The 25037-nt window shown below is 37.8% G+C and overlaps 3 protein-coding genes across 4 annotated transcripts; 2 read left to right on the top strand and 1 right to left on the bottom strand.

Moving 5' to 3' along the window:
- Positions 1-3083: 3083 nt before the first annotated feature.
- On the top strand, positions 3084-14472 carry LOC133527427 (ras-related protein Rab-23-like). Its single transcript, XM_061864437.1, has 5 exons — positions 3084-3343; positions 5983-6145; positions 10538-10617; positions 12121-12293; positions 13201-14472. Exons 1-5 carry the CDS (start codon positions 3189-3191, stop codon positions 13308-13310), a joined length of 681 nt encoding a protein of 226 aa, XP_061720421.1. The 5' UTR covers positions 3084-3188; the 3' UTR covers positions 13311-14472.
- On the top strand, positions 8284-9726 carry LOC133527428 (uncharacterized). Its single transcript, XM_061864439.1, has one exon. The coding sequence runs from the start codon at positions 8961-8963 to the stop codon at positions 9579-9581; it is 621 nt and encodes a 206-aa protein (XP_061720423.1). The 5' UTR covers positions 8284-8960; the 3' UTR covers positions 9582-9726.
- A 75-nt stretch (positions 14473-14547) lies between the features above and the next one.
- LOC133527828 (BAG family molecular chaperone regulator 2-like) lies at positions 14548-24835 on the bottom strand. 2 transcript variants are annotated; one of them, XM_061865011.1, is made up of 4 exons: positions 24327-24835; positions 21026-21168; positions 19214-19326; positions 14548-18756 (listed from the first exon to the last, which is right to left on the bottom strand). In XM_061865011.1, exons 1-4 carry the CDS (start codon positions 24431-24433, stop codon positions 18520-18522), a joined length of 600 nt encoding a protein of 199 aa, XP_061720995.1. In that variant the 5' UTR covers positions 24434-24835; the 3' UTR covers positions 14548-18519. The 2 variants fall into 2 exon arrangements, with proteins under 2 accessions (XP_061720995.1, XP_061720996.1); XM_061865012.1 differs by lacking the exon at positions 24327-24835 and adding an exon at positions 24016-24276.
- Positions 24836-25037: the final 202 nt, after the last annotated feature.

Raw genomic sequence — 25037 nt, forward strand, 5'->3', positions numbered from 1 at the left:
CACTCAACAGATACAGGTCGGGCAATAAGATTGAATAAATTATAAATTTTAATTTCCCGCATTTATCTACTGGCAAAGTTGTTTGACCGGCTACACCTATGTACTTAAGTTTTAGGATAGGTAGGTTACCTACCATAATAAAATTGTACGCCCTAGCAGGCAACTGTTGAAACATATAATGTAAGAAAAACACCTTTGTATGTACACAGATTTACAATAAAAAAATATTCTATTCTAAGGCCTAGTTTACTCTCTGGGTTGGAAGGTCAAATAGCAGTCGCTTTCGTAAAAACCAGTGCCTACGCTAATTCTTAGTGGCCAAGCGGACCCGTGGTAAAATGCTGGGACAACTCGAGGAAGATTATGATACATAGTACCTAGTCGGGTTTTCGTAAGTAATCGTAGCAGCCGGGTAAAAAGTGGGAAACGGTTTGCAAAATACACCTATTTTGCCGTGTTACTTGTAGACTCAGTATAGGAATGACATTATCGGAAGTGCGTATAAAATGTACAAATACCGCATATAACATGTTAAGTGTAAACTCTACTATCTATTTTTATCGAGTAAGATTATATGCGACGGTTCATCACTTCATCAGTAATTCATTAGCTTCTAAAGATGCTTCTTTAGATTCAATCGGTGTCGTTAAATTTTACCAAGTTGCATGCTTATAAAATACCCAACGAGAAAACTTAGCTTGAGGCCATTCACGTTTTATGGCCGTCTTACGAAACTCATGGTACTTTACACTCTCTCACCTCGCCAATGTTCTTAATTCAGGTTACAAATGAGATTAGCATTAATTTTACATTTGCGTCGCGTGACACAAGTCATTTAGACCGCCCTGTGCCACGACAATCACTATACTAGTCATTTAAAAATATAAATACAATATGATCCGCGTTCTAGTCTTGAGTGTACAAAAATATACAATTCGGCATTAATAGTAAAATTTGTAAATATAACAATAATAAATAAGGATATCCCATCAAAAACACTTTCATGTAAAATGTAGCCAAGACGAGGGTGAGGGCTTGCACTGTCAAAAAGTTATCAGATCTCTTGTAGAGCCAGGCTTCTAACTCTACAAGCACTAACTTTACAAACTCTACTCCTTAGTCAAAATATATGGCATGGCCGTTTCGCTACAGTCACATGGGTGAACAATGTATTCACTATTCATTATTTTTTATTATACAATACTTCTTGTATTAACGAAACGGCTAAGCCACATATTTTGACTAAGGAGTAGAGTTTGTAGAGTTAGAAGCCTGGCTCTACAAGAGATCTGATAACTTTTAAGCAGTGCAAGCCATGGTCTCGTCTTGGCTACATTTTACATGAAAATGTTTTTGATGGGATCTCACTTCTTTTTGTAAGTCGCTTATGACAATATTCGATCCCCTAATTTAAAGGGTTGGGGTGATTTACTATTAAAAATCCTGAAATATTCCCCATATAAACTTCAACTGGCTTTTCCCCCTCTAACACCCTTTTTCACCCCCTTTCACAGTTTTTTGGGATTGAAAACTATACTATATCCTTGCTCATAACATCTACATGCCAGATTTCAACTAAATTAGTTCAGCGGTTATTGATTCCCCATACGAAATTCCACCCTCTTTTTAATTTTGTTTGTCGATTGTGTACTAATACTATCCTACATACCAAATTTCAGCTTCCTAGGACGTGAGGAAATACCCTAAAGGTTTAGAAAATCATCAGTGAGTGAGTGAGTGAGTCAGTAACGAAATCGGGGTTTTTAGATATGAATAAAATCTAAAGTATAAGAGCTATGCAATTGAATTTGTTTATGCTTAATAAGTCTACTATTGACATTATATCCCGAGAATTTTGTTTATCTGGTATAATCCAAACCCAAGTTATGAGGGTTAAAAAAAAACAACGAAGCGCTTCGAGAAAAGGTAGGTAGTGCCCTTGCGCTTCGCTTTGCTCGTCTTGGCGGAGGCACTACCGTGCCCCCAGATAACAACTGCGGATAAAACAACGCGCCTAAAGTATCTGTCCCTATCTAACAGTCTTACAAATAATGAGAATATGTATATCTCTACATTTCGCGTTCAATATGCTGTCTTCCATATAGTATTTGTTTTACGTATACCTAGATTACCTAGGTATACATATATGTATCTTATGAAGCTATTAGAAAACGTTAGATACTTTTACCTCGTAGTCTCATCCACTACTATTGATGCTGCCTGTATATGACATTTATTTCAGTTTAAAAATTATATACTTAGTAGTGTTACTTGAAATAAAAACAAATTAAAATATTTTCCGAAAATAATTTAATTTGTTCTAATACTTCTAAGAACAATAATTAATGCCGCAACAAGTTTTACGTATACTGTACTCTACATATATTTATATATTATTTAGTTTGACAGTCCTGTTTTACCGTGGTACACTGTTTTAATTTGCTAGTAGAGTAGTCAGCAATCATATCAAAATAGTTTTCTCTCAAGTTTTGTGGAGTAACCCAACAGAAAGCTACGTTTAGAAAGCAATAAATACTTGTCTCCTAAAGTGTATTGATATGTAATTACTTTCCCTGAGCACAACGTTACGGACTGAGGTTCCGAGGAATATAACTAACACACGGCACGGCAGTAGAATATTTACTGCTGATTTTCCTTCTTTAAGCTCATACTCGAAACCTCTTGTCGAAGACACAGTCAATTTAATGTTATAGAAACTTAAGAGGGTACAATTTTGGGACAAAATTACTTTCGCCACACGTCGATTGAATCCAAATTTGTGTAGTTGGTCAATCACTTTCGTCACATTTGGTTGCGACTTCGTGTAGTTGGGTGTAGGACGTTATATTTTGCAGTATTAATATAATCATCTGGTCCTTTACCGCATCTAGACTCTAGATTACCAGTTGTCAATAGGGACAGGAATCACAGGTGCCTGGGATTTTCACGTTCAACCGCTCGCATCACAAACATCTCCCTTATACCACAGATATAATACTAGTCTTATACCTAGTTGTTTGTTACTGTGATAAGCTTCACTGCTTATCATATGTAGTTGTGGATGTCCCTATATAATTTTGGTTACTAGCAAAGCCGACTAGAATAGTAAAGGATAACGCATTAACTCCACGCTTCATTGTTCCAGGCGATCAGCGCACACTGATGTATGACACCCACATGGTGCGAGGATGCGTGAGGAGGAGCTGGAGGTGGCGCTGAAGGTGGTGATCGTAGGCGATGGAGGCGTCGGGAAGTCCAGCATGATCCAGCGGTACTGCCGCGGGACGTTCACCAGGGATTATAAGAAGACGATTGGTGTAGACTTCTTGGAGCGACAAATTGAGTAAGTACTCGTACAAATAAAATGCCTTACGAACCACAGATGAAGCTGAATTTAGTATTGATTATCTTGAACCAAATTAGCTTGAACCCTTAGCTGGGCTTAACAATTAAAGTCCATGACTGTAGGATCCAGCGGTACTGCCGGTAGTTTCACCAGGGATTATAATAAAACGATTGGTATAGACTTCATGGAGCGACTGATAAATATATACATTTAGTTACAATTTAAGTTTACCATACTTTACTTCCAAGGTTATTGCTTACGGCAGAAGTATTTTCTTCAGCTATAAATATCATATTAATTGACATCTACCAACTATCAAATCCCTAAAAATGCGAAAATAACTCTGTCTTTGCCTTTGTTGAACCGATTTAGGCGATATTTGGTATGGAGAGTTTGAGGCCCGAGGAAGGGAAGGGCTTAGAGGTAGGTTTTTATAAATCATCATCCTCATTCCACGCAGAAGAAGCCGCGGGCACAAGTTAGTGTTCTTATAATATGTGTGTCATTGCGGCCGAGCATTATCACGCACGCAGCCAACTGCGTGACAGGTAAATTTATTCACATTTATGAAAACAAAATCTATTATGGCATTTATGGCTTGTAGGCTTCGAAGAATCGAAGTGACATTCTTCAATTCGAGTATAGCGGCAAATATCCCAGCTGGATAGGGCCTACTTTAATAATAATAATAATCAATACCATAGCTAAACAAATGCTAAAAGAGTTAATGACTAGATTTGAATGTTGAATCGCTTGTTTTGTCAGAATATGTAAATTAGCGATTAATATCAGCCTTAATTAATTGTATTACGATATTCAGCGTTTCCGTCGAATGATTTACGACTCCTTACGTTCTGTCTTGTCTAATTCTTAACCAAATTAGTGGAAATAACATCATTTAACTAATTATGTAAGACTGTGTTGTATAATGGATAGAAAAGAATTTGTATGACATCGAAAGAAATGTAAATTAAAAGAATATTAACACATTTGTATTATTGGGCCAACATACTGCCCCACTGAAATGAGAGGTTAGTGGTGTCGGATGGTTTATGTCGCGGCGGGATGGCGATGGGATGGCCACGGTGTCGGTTTTCGTCCGTACATCAAGGTAGTGGGCTAGCGATGGTGCGTACGCATCTACACGTGGCCCAATCCATATATAGTGCGTGCTCTCAACCATCGCATGGCCACCTCGCTGGCCCATCGCTGGGCCAACGTGTACAGGAGCCATAACCATCGCATGGCCATCTCGCTGGTCCAACGCTGGGCCATCATGTGAGGAGCCATGACAGATTCTTGTCACAGACTTTAAATCGGTATTTTGTAGTCCTGCCTTGAACTTCAGTTTACACCGTAAGAATCAAGTTTTTAACTCATGCTTAGATGTAAAAGGGTCCATTTATGGCATCATCATTATTAAGAGGGCCTGGCCCTGTGTCGTTGCAGAATTCTCCATTTCTGCTTATTTTGGGCTTTTGTCTTTACTTCCTTTTATGTTCTTTCATCTGTGTCGTTCATCCTCTTCTCTCAGTTTTGCCCTCCAGGATGGTTATATTTAACCCTTCGCAGGCATGGCATATACATTCCTATTAACAGGTGCTATTTGAATGTTCTCATATTTCAAACTTAACATTCTAATTATTCAAATCAAAACTGAAACCTGATAGTGATAACCGGAAGATAATAGTTTCACGATCTACCTAACAGATAACAGACTAGAGATAGATCTTTGCATCCAATGTACATTTCTTTTTTACTGCCTTCACTTTGTAAGTGTTAGTTAATTGAAACAGTCAACGATCAATAGGTACTAAATACTATTAAACAATTTTATTAAAGTTACATAGATTAATGTAGATTAATTCCACTCTGAAAAGCTAGCATTCAAAGATGTAGATTTCTAGCAATACGGAGTGGAATTAATCGCGTTTAAAACAATAGCTAATTGGGTCTACCTAAACATTAGCTCTCGAATATAGAGAAATCTGATTAGTTTAAACTTTAGTGCTTTTGTCGTATCTACTAAACAATGTGAGAGTGATAAATTCTTTAACGAAGGGCCGGTAAATTAAATTTTATGATCACTGAGCGAGACACAGCTATCTCTATTAGACTTACTTATGTTGAATAAACGTAGGTGACCATGCATCATCAGAGTGTTACCAACTTCATAGATTTGTGTATATTATAAACACGGTGTTTGTTTGAAGTCCGTTAATTTCAAGAGTGCATTCCTGAGCTTAAATGAAGTCACTTTCTCAAAGAAACCGATATTCTAATTAACTCCATTTTTGAGAAAAAGGCGCGAAATTCAATTGTTCTATGGGACGATAACGCTTCGACATTTTTTAAAATTTTCCGCTTTTGTCTACTGACGCAAGAGCTTGGCTTGATAATATAAATATAAAATAAATGATAAAAAACAATTTAAAAAAAATGTTGACTATGCCAGTCAGTTTACGTCTAAATGCATTCAGATTGCGCAGCGCGTGCGCTGTGCATTTGGAAAGCCTGGACGCGCTTTTTTAAATAAGTTGGTACAAGAATATGTTTAAAAAATACCTTTTTAGTACTTTACTTAATGCATTATTAAACTTCTGACTTAAATTTAAATTTTTGATTTATCTGTCCAGGATCGATGGCGAGGAGGTGCGGCTTATGTTATGGGACACGGCGGGGCAGGAAGAGTTCGACGCCATCACTAAGGCGTACTACCGCGGCGCGCATGCGTGCGTGCTGGCCTTCTCTACCACAGACCGGGACTCGTTCCTGGCACTACACTCGTGGAAACTCAAGGTATGTGCTGTGACACGGCAGGAAGTTCGACGTCACCAATGCGTATAGCGCGACGCGCATGCGTGCGTGTTTTCCTTCTCTACCACAGACCGGGACTCGTTCCTGGCGCTACACTCGTGGAAACTCAAGGTATGTGCTGTGACACGGCGGGAAGTTCGACATCACCAAGGCACTACCGCGGCGCGCAAACATGCGTGTTGGCCTTCTCTGCTACAAACCGGGACTCGTTCATGCCGCTGCAATCGTGGAAACTCAAGGTATGTGCTATGGACGCAGCGGGTAACATGTTCGACATGACCAAGACGTCGCAAGCGCATCCCTGGTCCCTGTCAGACTCTAGTACCTCACCATTCAGCAAAATAACAACAACAAATAAATACAACAAAAATTTTATTGAAAACAGTATAAGTACAGTGTTAGCACTTAAAGACTAAGGATTAAGGATAAGGAAAAGTTTACAAATGCCTGAACTAGGAGTTCCTGTGTTTCAGGCAGAATAGGACCATATTAATTAATTTGTAATTATTCACTTAATTATAATTATAAATAGTACACAATAAAAATCTGGTAGGGTGATAACCTTAACAAAATAACTTATTTAAGTATTCTATATCAAAGTACAGTAAGAAATCATTTTACGACTATTAGTAAGTTCTCTGTATCATCGTATGTCATTTTTTGAAGGGCGCGTCGTAGAATATTCTTACAACCAACATAGCTAAGTGGGTATAAGTCTAATTTTGAATTTAACCTGTTGTACAAATAAGGGCCCAAAAAGACAAAAAATCTAGAAGAAAATACGTGTTTTCTTTGTACGGTTTGTATACATATAATATCTTTGCGCCTTTTGTTAGTATATGCAGTGTTGAAAGGAATTTTGGTGTGCTGCTTAAGTGTTGTGCTTAATATAAATAGTTGACGAACAGTTAGTACTTCACATGCTTTATAAAGGAGTTCAGTGGGGTATAAGAATGGGCGGTAAGTAGCTACCTTTAGTACAGCTCTCTGGGCTCTTTCTAGGTTTATTAGTGTTGTTTTAGCTGTACCACCCCAGGAAGACTTGCCCAAATACTTGCCCATATCCTTCGCCGGCTCATTAAACACTTCCGCAAAACTTGGTCGTCAGTTTTAACGGGAAATTTCTTGAAATAATAAATAAGCACAGTAAAAAGAAATAATAATAAAACTCATGAAAATTTGAGGTATTATGATCCCTAGCTAATACCACAATACTACCTATAGGACTCTCACAAAATAACCCGAAAGTAAAACGTTTGCAAATCTTTGTAGATTGCCTCGGCGCAACTTGAATGCGAGTTACAATTTTCACATTAACATAAAGCGTTTGGTGGTGAAGGTGCTCGAAGTTGGAGAAGATGTGACTGATACACTGCTCCTGATTATTACACCGTTAATTATTCTGCCAAGCTTATGCTAGAGGCACACTATGTTTCACAGTAGTCTACATAATTATCTAGTTTAATATAATATAGTTAATACAACAAGTGACATCATAGTCTCCTCTCCCTGTGTCATTCTGTCAATGTTGCCAACAACAACTTTCTTAGTTTTCTCCACAAGCGTTTATACGAAGCTTGCTCGATCTCTTATTGTTGTTTCGGAGAGAATGCACGGAGATGCAAGGTGATGTTATTAAGGTCATGCTGTCGATTCTCACAACGCTAATGTTAGCATTTAGATCTCTTCCAGCTAATCAAAATCTACATGAAATTCATATTAACTAAGGGGGTCATCTTAATTTTAGTCAGAACTGCATTAATTTAGGGTCTAATTTAACTTTCCTATTACTGTGTTGTGTTTCTGCCGGTGAGAGAGGGGGGGGGGGGGGGGGGTTTAGGGTCGGCAACGCGCATGTTACACCCCTGGAGTTGCTGCCGTACATAAGCTACGGAAACTGCTTACCATCAGGCGGGCCGTATGCTTATTTGCGACCGACGTAGTATTAAAAAAAACCGAACAGTTTAAGACGTGGGACATCCATCATAAGGCGTACTTAGAAGCGCGAATACAGAATACCAGTACAGGTACTTCAAGCGTATCAAGTATGACATGAATTTTAAAGGACCATCTACCGGACGACATCGGCAACCCTATATGTGACTTACCGAATATTCTGGGACATTTTGTTTAAGAACAGAGGCTTGAAGAAACTACTTGACAGGTTGAAGAGACAAGTACGTAAGACTTGGACAAAGTTTTGAACACAAACAAGTGAATTTTCCTTTCGATCGAAGTCGGGCATGACAGTGCAAAGTGAGTCCATAAGTTGGCTACAAAGCTGCAGGCATGTATAAATCGATTATCGCAGCTGGAGCCTGTGCCGGTCACGCGCTGCGGTCGGCATAACGTGGCCAACCGGTTCCGATCGATTCGCATTGTCGCCTACAATTACCTGGCGCTTGTCAATATCCGTCGACGTGTTCGCACTTACTCAACGATACGATAAAATTATGCTCCTTTTTGTGATTTAGCAAAGTCGACTAAGGCTTTGCTATATCCAACTACCATGAACTGATTTAGGAATACGTGAATTCTATATCTATTTGGTCGAATAGCCACTGAGCTTAGTGCATGTCCCAATCTCGTCAATTAATCCTAATAGTACACTAGTAGTCAATAACAGTTAATCCTAATAGTTGCATCTTCCGCTACTGCACTACGCTGCGCTATTTAAGCTTGAAACATCACTCGACATCCTGATCGCAAAGATAATAAAGGTCACGTCACACATCCGCGGTATAACTAGCGCGAATCATTGATAAGCTCCAAAAATAATAGCTCCAGTAAATACTCGATGTTATCAGTCACTGTTTGGACGCCGATCAAATTCATTTCAATTTGCGTTGTTAAACAATGCGCAATGTGCATTAAGCGTCTGATTCTAGTTTTGGTAGTGTTATTTGTTAATTGTGAAAGTTCCAGAGAATCTCAATGCATCGATTATTACAAAACAGGAAATAACTTCGATCTGACTACCCTTCAAGGAAATTGGTACGCTGTATACTTCTGGCCACCGAACAGCCGACAGAGAAGAAGTTGTGAAGTGATTAATTTCAAAAAGTCATCTCAGGATGAAATAATTTCACTTCAAAGCGCTTGTTCCAGCGCTAATGTCTCAGGGAACATGAAAATTGTACAGTCGTCGTATGTAAACAACGTTGGGAAGTTGACTACGGTCACTTACTACGGAGATGATGAAGTCAAGTCGCTCTACCGCTCGTGCGATCGGATTTACAAGTATCTGTTCATTCCTGTGAAGAATAATTACGTGATGGGGATAAACTGTTCGTCCGGTGGACGGGGCGTGCTTCTAGCGAAGTACTTGGAGTCGGCTACTGCAATCCAAAGCACTGTTGAGAGCATAGATGCCATGAATGGAAGAGAAGGGAGTCCGGATTGTCCCCTAAAACTTTAATTCGTGTAACAATGTACCGGAGCAAGAAACTTTACCAAAGATCAACTTTGACTTTATTTTCAAGTGTGTTTATAATTTGATAGTATACCTACTTGATAACTTGTACTTATTCAAATATACTGTTGCTTTATGTGTACCTACCATACTTGAACCTCTTTGTCCTGTGCCTTATTTGTCTTTTATTTATTTATTTATTTAAACCATTGGGAAACAAACAGGCAAAAACAACACACATAGTAAATCAAATTACACATTCACAAGCCAAACAGTTTCCACTAATGAGTAATAACAATTATGTTGCTCAGAAATTAACATTAATATTAAAACATGCAAAACTCAAATAACTCTAACTGTTGAAAATATTATAAAAAAATTGGCAAGTATGCTGAAATATAGTAACTAATCAATATTATTATTACCTGTACATTTTATTGCAGAAACAAACTGTTGTAATGATAAATGGAATATATCAATATCAGAAAAAAAATCATTATAAGTTCTACACGCTCTAGCTAAGAACCTATTTCTTCCATATGTAGTACGACCAAAGAATTGCAAATAGGTTTGTGGAGCGAGTTCGCTGATCAAGACATCGAATTGAAATTTTAGACAAAAGATTGGGAGAATCAATAAGGCCATGTATGATTTTGAACAAAAATATCTGATCTCGAATTTCTCTACGGGTTTGAAGAGACGCCAAATTGTCAGGGCAAAAAGATTTAAATTTATATTTCATTGTTCTGATGAATTTGTTCTGATTTTTTTCAATTGTGTTAATGTGAACATTGAAATGAGGATTCCAGACTGTAGATGACTTTTGTGACAGGTATCCTCAAATAATAACACAGTTATCCAGGTACCTAATAGCATTGTGACGTATAATTTGTCGAGTAGTGTCTTATTGAAACTGAAAAGGCGAATACTGTATTTAAATCAATTGTTTTATTTACTTTCAGGTGGAGAATGAATGTGGAGAAATCCCAACCATCATAGTTCAAAATAAAATAGATCTAATGGACCAGTGCGTCGTCGGACCGTGAGTCACTTTCATCATTATCATAAACATCTTGTATCTGCTTAAAAACATGCATAACTGGATGTAGATAGTCAATATTTACATGTTATGGCATTATAAGTACATAAATGTTAGTGCAAGCATGGACCAATTATAAGTACCTACTAATTATCATACTATTTGCTTCTCTCTGGTGCAATCCGATGCGTTGTAATCCGAGTTTGATAGATAGATTTTAAATTGTGGGCGCCTAGGGGTTTTTAGGGTTTTGTAGCCAAATGGAAAAAAACGGAACCCTTATGGATTCGTCATGTCCGTCTGTCTGTCCGTTTATGTCACAGCCACTTTTTTCCGAAACTAGGTATAAGTTCAAGTACTTGGTAAGTAGATGTATTCTATGAACCGCATTAAGATTTTCACACAAAAATAGAAAAAAAGACAATAAATTTTGGGGGTTACCCCCCCCCCCCCATACTTAGAACTGAAATACAAATTTTTTTTCATCAAACCCATACGTGTGGGGTATCTATGGATAGGTCTTTAAAAATGATATTGAGGTTTCTAATATCATTTTTTTCTAAACTGAAAAGTTTGCGCGAGAGACACTTCCAAAGTGGTAAAAAGTGTGTCCCCCCCCCCCGTAACTTCTAAAATAACAGAATGATAAAACTAAAGAAAATATATGATATATATTACCATGCAAACTTCCACCGAAAATTGGTTTGAACGAGATCTAGTAAGTAGTTTTTTATTATACGACATAAACGGTACGGAACCCTTCATGGGCGAGTCCGACTCGCACTTGGCCGCTTTTTTTTTCTAGGACTGTGAAACCACTCGACGTAGAAGGAATCCACCACCAATTAATGGCCACTACCAGCAATGTTTGGTTAATCAGACACTGGTGAATAACATATTTTTTCTTAATAAGTATAAGCTTGCAAGAAATTTTCCATGTTTCTAATTTTTGATTTCGTCTGTACCACTGAACCAAATTTAAAGTTTAAGATGCTCAGAACCGAATAACATTTTCCTCCATCGGACGTACCGTTTTCAGGCTACCAACAAAAAAATGAGCACAAATGTATAAACACCTCCTGAGATTGCGCAAACACAGATTGCAGATGAAGGTATTATATTATATTAAATTTTTGGGAAAAGTCTAATTTGATTGGCCTATAAAGTTACAGTACGAGAGTTTTCTATGAAATAAGTGCCTTGCCCTAAAAATATACCTGCAGCTACACAAAGTACTTAGCACTTACCATATTAGGGATATTTTGAATTTTCAGCTCATGATCGCTGAACGGTAAGGTGCGGTTTAAGGGGGGCCGTGTATTTTACTTAACCCCGGCTCGTACCATAGATGTTCGTTCCTAGTAAATAGTACTAGTAGTTGTAAAATCTCCTGAATCCGTGTCCGGCTAACGTAGCTATAGGCCAAACCGTTGCACAAAGAAAGGAGACTGTTTCCTAACAGTGGCATATGTGCTGGCGAGCGGTAACTTACATTATCTTATGCAGGGACGAGGCAGAGCTAGTGGCGCGCGCGCTGGGCTGCCGGCTGATGCGCGCGTCAGTAAAAGAGGACGTGAACGTCGGCGCCGTGTTCCGCGCGCTGGCGGCGCGCTGCCTGGCCGACCAGCGGCGCGAAGACGAGGACGTGCCGCCCTGCGCAGTCACCACGCCCGTCATAGGTCAGTACTATAGTAGGATACGAACCTTTCACGCGGCTGTTAGACGTAGATAATCCGATTTTCCTTAACAACAGGCTGCTTTGCGCTGTCACCACTCACTCCTGTTATGTACAGTACCTACTCGTACCAGACCCCTGACTTAAACTAACAAATTAACGTAAAAAAAAGGCGCCAATAACCATCTAGTCGCAATAATGCACATAGTACGACAATGATCTTTGGCTCCGAGAGTGAAAGTTCACTTACCGAGTGTCGCCATAAACGGCCTATGTAGCAGTTAAACACCTTGTTCCAAACTTTCTTCCGATCAGCGCGAATGTCCACTTACATATAAGTGCCCACTGTCGGCACTGTCCCACTTGAAAGTGCGGCTATTCAATGTGCACACTCGTTGGGGAGTTTTAATTGCTGCCATATACATAGATTGTGTCATTCACGAAGACGCGGGCGACATCTGCGCGACATCGTGGATGACACGAATTATACTTATGGGCTAACGCCAGTAAGAAAAATGTCACTATAATTTGATACAATCTGCGACATGTTGTGCACTAAATATTCAGTTCCTTCACATTCCTCTTATTATTATAATCTATATTCCTCCATAAGACGCAGTCTAAGGCCAAGTTTGCCTATTTGCACTTTTCGTCAGCCACAAGTTTTCTTGAGAAATTCATTCGCATTCGTTTTCTATTACGCCTGCCACTTAGATTAGCTATATGACACTTCTTTCGAGGCACAACCACTAATCAATGACCTAAGGATCCTTAGTTTGGTGTCACGTGTTCAATTCATCACGCTTTCATGGGATAGGTAGGTACACTAGGTACGTCAATTAAGTAATTACAATTTGACCGAATGAAGACTTCTTCATTCGGTCAAATTGTTAAGTTATTGTTATTTGCAGGCAACTTCACGAACCTGAGCAGCAACGGAACAATACTGCTGCGACCGGTGAAGGCGCGGCCCGGCGGCAAGAAGAAGAACGTGCTGAGGAACGCTTGCCGGATACTCTAACTGGACCAACATATCTTGAAGCCGCGGACTGGACGCCAGCGGGCAGCGACGCGACGAGCAGGCGTTCAAGGACATTCATACATTTAATCGCCCCCGCCCCCGCTATGAGTTTGTGTCCAGGCTTTGGCCTGACAGAGAGGAAAGCCACCTTGGATTTTTACACATTGCATTTTGCGTTTGAACGTGCCACAGTGACCACTGTCCGCGGTCTAACTCTGCAGTTGCACATTCGTGTGACTAGGTGAATAGCGACGAACTTATTTATCTACTACACATTCGCGTTGGTTACAGTAGAGGAGCTGTAAAATTAAAGAAGGTTAAATCGTGACATGAGTCTAGATGACGGTGTACCCGCGCCATTGTTATAGTATAAGTACTGTGCTGTGATTGTCAAACGCCTACGCCAACTTATAAACTGAAAATGTGACGATTTTGACCCTAGCGGTTTAGCGATCAAACGTAGCCGGCGTAGCAAATCCTTATACGGTTTTACAAAGTTTCTTAGATACTCCCTCAACTCCCTGCTTATATATTATATACTTACAAAAGTTTCCATATGGCATGGAGGACATGGAGGCCGAATACCTTGATTTATAAACTGGACTAGACACTTGGACCTAGTTTTGTGAAGTTACAAGTTATAATTTTGCAGGAACCGCGCTTGACCTTTTGACCAGTGTTGCCTGTTTTGAATAATAAAATTATAAATTTATATGAAATGGGATCTAGTTATGTTCGACAACAAACATATATATGTATATTAGACGTAGGTTAGTTGTACGCGTGTACATATGTGTAGTAGTGTAAAAATATTTGCGATGTGCAATGAATACCTAATGTTAGTTTAGATGCCAACAAAATTATTATACTTAAGATAACTATAGGTGTATTATTGAATCTGAAATAAAATGAAATAGGATTTTCTATGATATCCTTATCACTAATGTAAACTTCAGCGAAAAGTTACAGTCGTATTTTGAACCAGCACAGGCATATTTTAACGCTTTGCGATTTGCGACTCGTTTCAGTAATACATTTATAAGAAAATACTAATTTACTCTTCAAACTTAGTCACTATTGTTCATATTGATAGATCCATGACATTGAATCATGTAAATAACTCATATTGTATAAAAATGTGGAAATAAATTATTTTTTATAACTGGTGCTATTTTTTGCTTAGAATAAGAACATTACTCGAGATAATACTGAAGTTTAAGAGCGAAATTAAACAAACTTATATAATGTTACATATTTTATTAGACATTACAATATAAATAAAGAGGTACTTTGGAGTTTCTTACAGTACAAGTTGCTTGAAGCAAGCCGGCCACTCCCGCTCGGCGGCCGGGAGACGACCACAGAGTGTAGTACGAATCTGACAGCTACAAGTGTCCTACAAGTAGTAGCCTCTAGAAGTAGCCGTCAGAAAGATGTAACCGCTTGTGGTTGCATGTGCAAGTTGCGGAAAGTTTTCAAAAAGATGGATAAGTTCCCGGAAATTTCTGGATTTTTTTCCTGAGAAAGTTTCTAACAACACAAACATTCTAACATAATTTTAGAAATACATAGAACATTTCGGTTCTCATACAAAAATATGAGATGTTTCAGAAAATTTTCCATGTGGAAATTTCGCATTTTTGAAAACTTTCCGATTGCACATCAGTAAGTGTAGCACGAATTACAACCAAAAGTCACTAACAAATCAGGGTCCAAGACCGATTACTATCGAAGAAAGAGGTATTGATGGTAGATGTGGAGAAATAATCTTGTCGACGTTGAGAGCTCTAGTAGCTGACGCTGAAAAACTTTTGGTAAACTTTAGATAGCCAGAGTACGATATACATTATGTCCAGAGCCGCCATCAATCACGATTTTTATTCGATTTAACATATATTTTACAATCAATAATTCTTTGCTGTCAAAGAAAACAATTTTCATTACCGGAAACTACGTATCTATTTCGTCTCCCAGACACCAAACCTTAACACTAAGTACCTACTTACATTTTTTATAGCTTTAGCATTATCAATTTCGTTAATCATCAAAAAGGCAATTTTCCATATCAATTAAAAGACACTCGACTCGCATTTTAGCAAACCAATGGCATAAAAATAAGATCCTAACAAGAGTAAACCACATCGAACCAGGCAGTGCAACTTTAACACAAAAATAAGTAACATTTGTTCAATTTTAAATCTAGCTATTATACGTATATTACATATAAAATTATAAAAACGCTATAGTAATGAATGCTTTACTCGTAGTCGTAACCATCGACCGGCAAGAGTTGTTGACTCTTCCGCAAAACCAAAGTGTCCTCACTCGCACCTTTTCTAACCATACAAGATAGGAATTATCTAAAGATAATCACTAGCATCAAACTTAGAAGGGGCGCTATCAATGTGCCTTAATCTAGAACTGGTAGACAATTACAAATCGACTTTATATAACAGACAACATTGCATCGAAAAAAGCTAAAAACCAAAGAGTCGAATGACTTAAACTCAATTGTTAACTAACTTCATGTGACACTTTTCTGACAACTTCTCGAAATCTTCTCACCCCAATGTGCATTAACACGTTCACTGTCCCCATACAAATTGATATGACAAAGTCACACGACCAAATTGTGGGGTCATTTGAAGTTGTGAACCCATGGAACACGGACTCTTGAAAAAGTTTCATGACCCCACATTGGGGGCGCCCGGACAGGGAACGTGTTGAAGTGTTTACAAAACTTTACATAAAAATACACTTCTTTTTACTAAAATTATTCACTATTACTTCAAAAGAAGCATAAATTGTGAGCATAACTTGTAGTCATCAACATTCCCCTTTACCTATCTTTTTCATGTGTTGGCAGTACCCGTCTTTGTCCCACTCTGTATATCATGATGACCATATAAATAATATTTACATTTGCATTTTAGACCTTATATCTGAGTTATAAGATTGGGAATTTACACATTATCAAATATGGCCAAATATGAAATACCCATCTTCAATTTTGGCAGAATGAATAGGATAAAATCAAAAAAATACCAATAACTAATGAATTTATCTATCGGTGAAAAGTACCAACCAAATTTCAACACAAACGTCTAAATAAGTTTAAGACTACTGCATCATAATAGTCAAAAGACTAACATCTCTGTTACATTTCTGGTCCGTATACTTAAGAATGCAAAAATAAAGCTATTTCTCTAACACAAACAATATATCTGACAAACGTATGGAAGTATGTCTAAAGACAACAAACTTCGAATAAATCAATTTGCCTTATTGGTGAATGTATAAAGTTTTTTTTAAATAACTACTAAAAATACAGACATTTGTCGGTCGGAAGGCGATTGAAATACCCCCTGGCCTTTCTCTTAACATTAGATTTTTATGTTAGTATACAGCCCGAGTGCCGCTGGGCGGAGCGTACGGCGTTTATGTTCAACAAATGCAAACGTAGGCGTGTGAGCGGCGAGCGGGCACGGCCGCCGCCCGCCGCCCGCCGCGCTGCACGCTCGCCACGCAGGCTGATGGTACACACCACACAGAGATACCAAAGGATTTAAAGCAAGACAAAGCACATGATAACAACTTTTGGAATTAAATGTCTACATTGCACATTGCGACAATCGCATGAGATACTTATTTGTGTCGAAAGAATCGCGTAAACCGCTTGAGCTAGCTTTAGTAAAAATGTAAACATACATTTGAAGAGAAAATGCAAATGAAGAAGCATTAAATAAATACTCACCGCAATGAACAATAGCACTTGAGGCTTATTTTGTAATTTGTAACGCAAAAGCAAGCAGGAGCTACACCATGTTTTTATATACCAGATACTAAAATCAATTCAATGGACCAATTATGTACGACAATGATATATTTGTTGACCAATTGGGGCAATCAAACAGCCGTCACAGAATCCGGGATATAACAACACGGCTTATAAGGCTTTTGGCTTGTTTTACAAATTACAAGCTTTTATAAAGTGGGCCTATACACATCGAAGCAGAGAGATATCAGAAACTTAAGTGACACAACTCTGTCGTGGAAAGGCGTGAACACCGACATTGCGATACAAAATCGAACTACCGTAGCGATAATAAATAATACTAGTCTATAACAGTGACACTGCTGCCCAATGTCTGCCACAAGACATAAATAATAATGAATAAACATTGTCAGTTTCTATGACGCTGACACAAAGTTTAATTTTGCCTAAACTCTATTTTAGTTAATTTCCCCAGAGCACTTCACTAGTGAAGGTATTTTAGTTTATATGGAACCTCCTATTAAATTATCACTTCTGTAAGTTGGTAGTTAAACGATTTTTTTATACTTTCATATTATATGTATCTATATCAAAAAAATATTCATTGTAGAAGAGATGCAGTGTAAGAAAAAAATTGTGTTTCTATGCCTCGTTTTTAGGGTTCCGTACCCAAAGGGTAAAACGGGGCCCTATTACTAAGACTCCGCTGTCCGTCTGTCCCCAGGCTGTATCTCATAAACCGTGACAGCTAGACAGTTGCAATTTATTTCTGTGGCCGCTATAACACCAAATACCAAAACGTACGGAACCCTCGGTGGGCGAGTCCGACTCGCACTTGCCCGTTTTTTTTTGCATTAAAAAAAGGCTAAACAATCTTGATGTGTATTTTTATTGAAAAGTAAGTCTCAGCAACTATGTAGCTATTATATTTACGTTTTTTGCTTTCTTAAGTAATAGTTACTATTTTTTTTAAAGCCATATTCAATAAAAAGTCACATCAAGATTGTTCACCCTTATTATAATGCTAAACAAACGAGATATAGTTCGATAACTAATGTAAATTATGCAGAAAAACTGGCTGTCTAAAGTTAACGTTTAACAGTCCAGTTAAGTACTACAAAATACGGCGCCATCTACTGGGAAGCACATTAATAACACTTTGGTTGTATTATGTGTCGCAAAGTTCGAAGTGTTAAGACGGGATTCCACCAGTGTGCGGCACTGTACGGCACAAGCATATTAAGCACAAAAATGCTTGTACCGCACAGTGCCGTATACTGATGGGATCCTACCTTTAGATGTTCTAGGGAAATAATCACGTGAAACGTCCCAGTATCTGTGAACGCTAGACAAAACCTTAATAGCTTTTCTGGTACGATTTTTTTAACACAACCCACTATCATCCAGCAGTGCCAACATTACACAATCACACGCTCACGAGCACGAGGTCACATTCTTCTTAGCGAAGTAGTCCATGAGCCCCTGCAGGCGTTTCTTGACGCGCTTCTGGTCGTCGAGCGTGCAGCCCAGGATGGCGGTCTCGAAGTTCTTGTCGGTGGCGGCCGAGTCGCTCGCGCTGGAGCACGCCGCCATGTAGGCCTGGCAGCGCGCGTGCGCCGTGCACGCGTCGTCTTGTACCGACACTACTAGTTGGTCGATGTACATGTTTACCTGAAATTAAAGTTGTGTTTTTATAGAGTGGCGAGTTAATTTTCGTCAGCAGAAATTTGACAAAATGTAGACCCGATTTTTTTTACTTTCGCTCCTATTTCTATTGACAAATATACGCCGTAACGCCGTGTGTTCCTAGTCTTAGGGTATTTTTTTATATGTAACCGTCACACACACACATTTCTGTGCAATAAGATGTTAGTATATGAAAAGAGAATTTGAAATAGAGGTGGATTGTCAAAGAAAACTTTGTAGCCACAGTAAATTTACTGCCATCTTTTTAACACATGATTAAAACTTTTAGAATGCCATTTGACTTTGTTCCTTATTATTCACTGATATGTGTTAAATTTGTTAATTATCAAAAAGTGGCGCCATCTAAGAGATCAAAGGCCAAAGGTATGGCGGCATCGTTTCGAGCTGGCGCCACAACCTCTAGCCGCTGGCCGGGAGTTACCTGGTGCAGAGCCTCCTCCTGCTGCGGGTCGCGGTCGGTGCGCACGCACACCTCCACCGTCTGCGCCCGCGCCAGTATACGCTCCGCGTACCGCGAGATATCGTCTCTGTCGCCTGTACATCCAAATAAGACAATCATCAATTCTCTTTTACAAATACAAAAGAATATGGATATAACAAAGAGATTAATATGAAATAAGCTATAATAAGTTCCAAACCTAGGAATAATTATTCCTATGGCAGTTACCTAAATATTAATGTATAATGAATCGAAGAGGACCGGTCTGGCCTAGTGGGTAGTGACCCTGCCTACGAAGCCGATGGTCCCGGGTTCAAATCCTGGTAAGGGCATTTATTCGTGTGATGAGCATGGATACTTGTTCCTGAGTCATGGGTGTTTTCTATGTATTTAAGTATTTGTAAGTATTTATATATTATATATATCGTTGTCTAAGTAACCTCAACACAAGCCTTATTGAGCTTACTGTGGGACTTAGTCAATTTATTATTTATTTTTTTATTATTTATTTATTTTATTTATTATTTAATGAATAAAATAAACTATTTATTTTGCTTGTATTGATTGTTAAACATAATTTTGAATTAGGGTAACATCAGTCTCCTAAATAAGGGTAAGACTAATGATAGACAAAATTAGTTTACGACCATTTACATAACATTTCAAACGTCATCCCAATGCACATGACGCCATTAGGAGGCGTGTGCAGAGCACGCCTGTTTCATAATTTATATAATTAATAGGGGTGCACCATTTTAAATTGTTATAATCTACTACTTTGATCTCTGATTTGATCTAACTGATCCATTAACAGCTATTTAAAGAAACTCTCAACAAATGAGTTTATGCAAAAAGTTGCAACTGCATACTACTTTTTGTTTGGTAAAAAACTAGACTTAGAGCACAAGTCTCGGAACCGGTTTTTAAAATACCGGTTTATTTCGGTGTACCTCAGAGGTACAACTTTTAAAAGAACGAGAACGTTTTAAGAACTTTATTGTAACCTACAAAAACCGGTTAATTCGACGACCGACGCAACGGCCGGTCTGCCTGGTGGTGTGCCACGTAAACATAGACACCGGCATAGGAAGAAACCGGTTTTACTGTTCTAAACCGGTTTATTTGACTAGAACTGTTCTCATAAAAACCGGTTTAAAAATAACGGCTATTTGAGCGAAACCGAAATTAAAAAATTTGCGCCAAGTACATGATAACGGTTTGGAAATTTATCCGGTTTCCGAGCCTTGTTAGACCATAGAGAAATAAGAAGTAATAGAGTGCTCACTCCATACATCAGTTTTGGTCCCAAAATGCTTATTATATTCGCAGTCGACATATCGCGCGACATATAGTTATATCGCGGCAAACAAAAAGTCTAATGCTCAACGAGACCAAAACTGATGTATGGAGTGAGCACTCTATTACTTCTTATTTCTCTATGGTTAGACCAAGCTACGTTGGCAGCGATTTAGATAGCCCAGGTTCTGCAAGTGTTATTTTAAATATCAAACTTCTTTGAAAATATGACGTTTAAATAACACTTGCAATCCTATGTATTTATACATACATTTCGCATGAGCAATTAACTTATTATGTTTAGAGTGAAAACTTATATTTGAATATATGTATATTTGGCCCAAATCAAAGTGCTTTACTTAAATGTTCGAAGTCAGCATGGATAATAATATAATTAGGATTATAAAGTATGACTAATCATATGAATTTTTATATCACAAATTCAGATTCACATTTCTATTAAAGGGTTATTAATAAGTAAATATGTCCATATCTTACATTCCGAGACTTCTGCCAGCAGTTCCGAGTGCTTTACACTATCCAAGGTAGAGAGCAGAGAGTCACGCTCCTCCTCAATGCGCACTGTGTCTCGTCGGAGGCGTTCCACGCGCATCTCCACCTGGTCCAGCACTGCTATCAGCCTGCAGACAAACAATTTTATTGGTTTATGGCTCAAACTGTGGTACTATAATAATTAATGGTCAATGTTTACTGGGAGTTGTGAGCAATTAGTTTTGTTCCATTCGTAAAGATATATAGTTCGTGTCATACACGATGACGCGCAGATTTGTCAAATCTAACCTTTAGCAACATGACAATACGAGTCAAGACACGCGTCATCGTGAATGGCACGATCTATAGAGACAGAATTTTTTATTTGCATACCAATATATGTTACCTAAATTGACCCTGTAGGGCTAATATGGTCGGCTTTTTATCGTTTGTCACCATGCCTGTCACGTTCTAACAAGTATGTAAGTGCGAAAGTGAGGCATGACATGACAGGTGATAAAATGCGACCATGATACCGCTGTTGGAAAGGGTATAGAAAAATGAAAGACAAGTAGTTCATAATATCACAGGTTGCTTATTATAAACATTTTTTTAACGAAAACTGTGTTGAAAAGCTTTGGTTTCATTCTACCTAAATATCATAATACCATTGTAGTGATATGTCCTAAATTTTAAAACAACTTAGTCCCAGAATGCCTTTTAAATGTCAAATTGTTTTCTTCTCAAAATGGCTGAATATGTCATGACTTTTATTCATATTATGGAAGGTAGAGGTAATTCATATTGATATGAATTACTAATATGGATGATTATTGATCATACCCAAATGATAAAATAGTACATTACGATACAAGTGCGAAAAATAGGAAATTCGAAACGAGTGGCGATAAATTAAAACACGACCGAAGGGAGTGTTTTAAATCGACACGAGTTGCGAATTACCTATTCGCACATGTATCGTACAACGTTTTACAGTACATATGGCCCTTTAAATGTTCGACACAGTAACGTAATATGCTACTTCTCGCACTAGTGCTATAAAGTAGCCCCATATGTACTGTAAAGTATATTTCATCAAACACCGAATTTCTGATAGGATTTTTTTTATATATTAAGTTTAACTATGTCTTAAGTGCAATGCTTTTATTAATCATAGTTTACGAGCATTTGATATAGTTCAAAAAAATGTTAGTGGTTTTAAAAAGTGCCAACTAAGATATATGCTAAATTATTCAGGTTGAAAAAGGGTAAATTTAGATGTTAAAATACCTTTGTGTATATTAGATATTTTTTTTAAAATAAGCAATGCAGAATTTTGAGATCTTTTTTTTGTGGACCACCATCTACAGTGGCGCCAACTGGTGAGCACAAAAAGGTAGCCCTCATTACCTTTGTTAGAAATAGAAATAGTTTATTTGTGGCAAAAATATACAGATAAAAAAAGAGGAACAAAAAACAAACTTATACATAACATTACATGACACATATTAGCCACTAAATAGTCCCGACTCAGCATGATGTTAGCCTGGATGGGCTAATGCTGGCCTTCTGTTGTGTTGTATTAACAATTACTTTTTATAGTCCGCTGGAACTAAAGACCATAATATTGGAAAACATAGCACTCATTAATCATCTAAGTTAAGAAGTAATTGCTGACATAGAAATTTCGGCACAACATATATATTAAAATTTCACTTTACCAACTACAACCATACCTATCCATCCACCATATCTATGTATACCTGCAAGTTCACCAGTCATTTTTGAATTTTTTTACATTTTAGATGAGACCAAGGGAAAGACTGTAGTTTTTCTATGTAATTACAGAGAACAGTCCCCCTGATTTCTTCAAAAAGAAGAAAAAATGTGAATTTGATGAGCCGTCTTACAGATTTGAGCAAATTAAAATGTAATGATTCATTTCTCCAGTGAATATTATCAAAAATTATGTGTCAGGGCAGAGATGCTGAGGGAGAGACTTTTTCATGTGAAAACAGATATCATTGTAAATAAATAAATAAAAACTATTACTATAATCTATGCACAAATTATAGTAAATATACAAATTTATAAAACAAAGTATTTAAATAAATCATTTTGAAATAAAACTTTTTCAGGGGAGATACCGTGTTTAGTGAATAGTATCGACAATTATAGATGTCATAAGCAAAATTACTGGCAATCAGAGCAAAAAGATGACCATTGCTAGGTTGGTTGTTTATAATCAAATGCAACACGATTAAGATTAAAAGTGCAATAATTAAGGTCACAATCACAATAATTTTACAATTACAAAATGGCCGGGGTAGTAGACAGAATATGGGGGACAAAATTTGTCATGTATTTTTTTATGAAAAAGAAAAATTTTAAGGGATTGTTAATACCTCTTAACCTAGAATTACCCCAATATAGATAATTTGGGATTTAGGTATTAAGACACCATGTTAGTATGAAGTTTAGGCATTTTGGGAATATGGTATTTTGAGAAAAAAATTAGGCAGTCCGGGATTCAGGCATTTTGACACTATTTTGTTTTGAGATCAAGATATTTTTGTAACTGGGTAAAATGAAATTAAGGTGGAAGAAACCAAAGCATTATAAATAGGTTTGCAGTCCATATATGATGACAAAATCCACTGGCATTGAAACCCATTGATTCTAATAATACGGATCAATATAATTTTAATAGTCCTTAAGTGCACTCTTTTACTGTGTGCCTGCAACTTTCACTTAAGGAACATAGTGACGAAAGTTGACAATTACAATCTAACAGACATCATTACATTGATTGAATCTTAACCATTTTTAAAGCTTCTACAATAACTTGATGTACTAAAGATTAATATTAATCAAAATTACAATAGCCATCAGCCTCATCAATAATCTGCATTATTGCAAACATAAATTAAGTGCTATTAACACACAATCCATGATTCAATTCGCACACAAACAGACACGATAACGAGTTCAATCACCTCCCGACAGGCCCCAGTGACAGCTCCATGTTGAACTTTCACAGACCACAATCACTTAAACGCATATTTACGTATTATTCTAACTACGACGCTTTTTTATATCGGTTTAATGAGCATGCTGTTGAGAGCACATGTTATTTAATCATTTTGAGACATAGCAACAGAGTTGAGCGAAGCGTAGGCGGCGGCTAGGCCTAAACAACGCGTTGACCAATTTCGGAGGTGGTACATACATAACACATTATCTTGAGATCAACTGCGCAGAAACCTAGTGTTAATCGATTTTTGGGATAAAGGACATTGAAGGTGACCTGTCTTTCGGAGCTTGAGTTCCTAGAGCCGTGGATTCGTCAATAAGCGGCAGCCGCGACCCTTCGCCGGTGTAGCTCCAATCACTCGTGTACTGATCCACTTCCATTGTAGATGTTTACGTTGCCAATGTTCAAGATTACGAAATTTCTTGTGACACAGATAATGGTTACGATAATCGGATTAAATGAAATGTAAATAATAAACAGCTCGAGATCGGTCTCTCACTTCACAATTTTTTACACACAAACGTCAGTCAGTTTTGCAGCTGGAAAGTAGCTGGAACTGAAACGTCAAACGAAAAATCTTTCTTGTCTTTGGTACGTTTTAGAGATGTCAAACAAACAACTGTAAGTAAAAGACTTACAGAATATTTCAATAAAAAATAAGAAAATTAAAAATTCAGATAAAATGTTTACTCCTAATATATCTCACAAAAATTATTGTAAAGAATTTCATTCGGAGCGTGCTGTGCTGGAGCTTTGGGGCTGGTCTGGTCCTGGTATCCCCCAGCGACGACGCCATTTTTTGAAAAAGGAATGGGAGCTGACGAAGAATGCGAAGTTTCTAGAATCAAAATGTTACTTAGTTAAGTAGCGCGAATTCCCTGGGTGACGCGGGATTACAGTGCGCTATAATTATAGTATCTGGGCCCGCATATTTTTTACCACTTTTTACACGATGCACAGGCGCTCCATGCCCCGAAGTAATCC

This window comes from Cydia pomonella, chromosome 18 (genome assembly GCF_033807575.1).
Source record: "Cydia pomonella isolate Wapato2018A chromosome 18, ilCydPomo1, whole genome shotgun sequence".
NCBI lineage: Eukaryota > Metazoa > Arthropoda > Insecta > Lepidoptera > Tortricidae > Cydia > Cydia pomonella.

Bases quoted from the DNA above. Each gene is read 5' to 3' on its own strand.
- LOC133527828 (XM_061865011.1), bottom strand. From the start codon at position 24,433: ATGGAAGTGGATCAGTACACGAGTGATTGGAGCTACACCGGCGAAGGG. The intron at 19,327-21,025 runs GTAAGATATGGA...TTGGATGTACAG, and splicing joins GCTGGCAGAAGTCTCGGAAT to GCGACAGAGACGATATCTCG. The intron at 18,757-19,213 runs GTAACTCCCGGC...CTTTAATTTCAG, and splicing joins AGGAGGAGGCTCTGCACCAG to GTAAACATGTACATCGACCA.
- LOC133527427 (XM_061864437.1), top strand. From the start codon at position 3,189: ATGCGTGAGGAGGAGCTGGAGGTGGCGCTGAAGGTGGTGATCGTAGGC. The intron at 10,618-12,120 runs GTGAGTCACTTT...TATCTTATGCAG, and splicing joins GACCAGTGCGTCGTCGGACC to GGACGAGGCAGAGCTAGTGG. The intron at 12,294-13,200 runs GTCAGTACTATA...TGTTATTTGCAG, and splicing joins AGTCACCACGCCCGTCATAG to GCAACTTCACGAACCTGAGC.
- LOC133527428 (XM_061864439.1), top strand. From the start codon at position 8,961: ATGTTATCAGTCACTGTTTGGACGCCGATCAAATTCATTTCAATTTGC.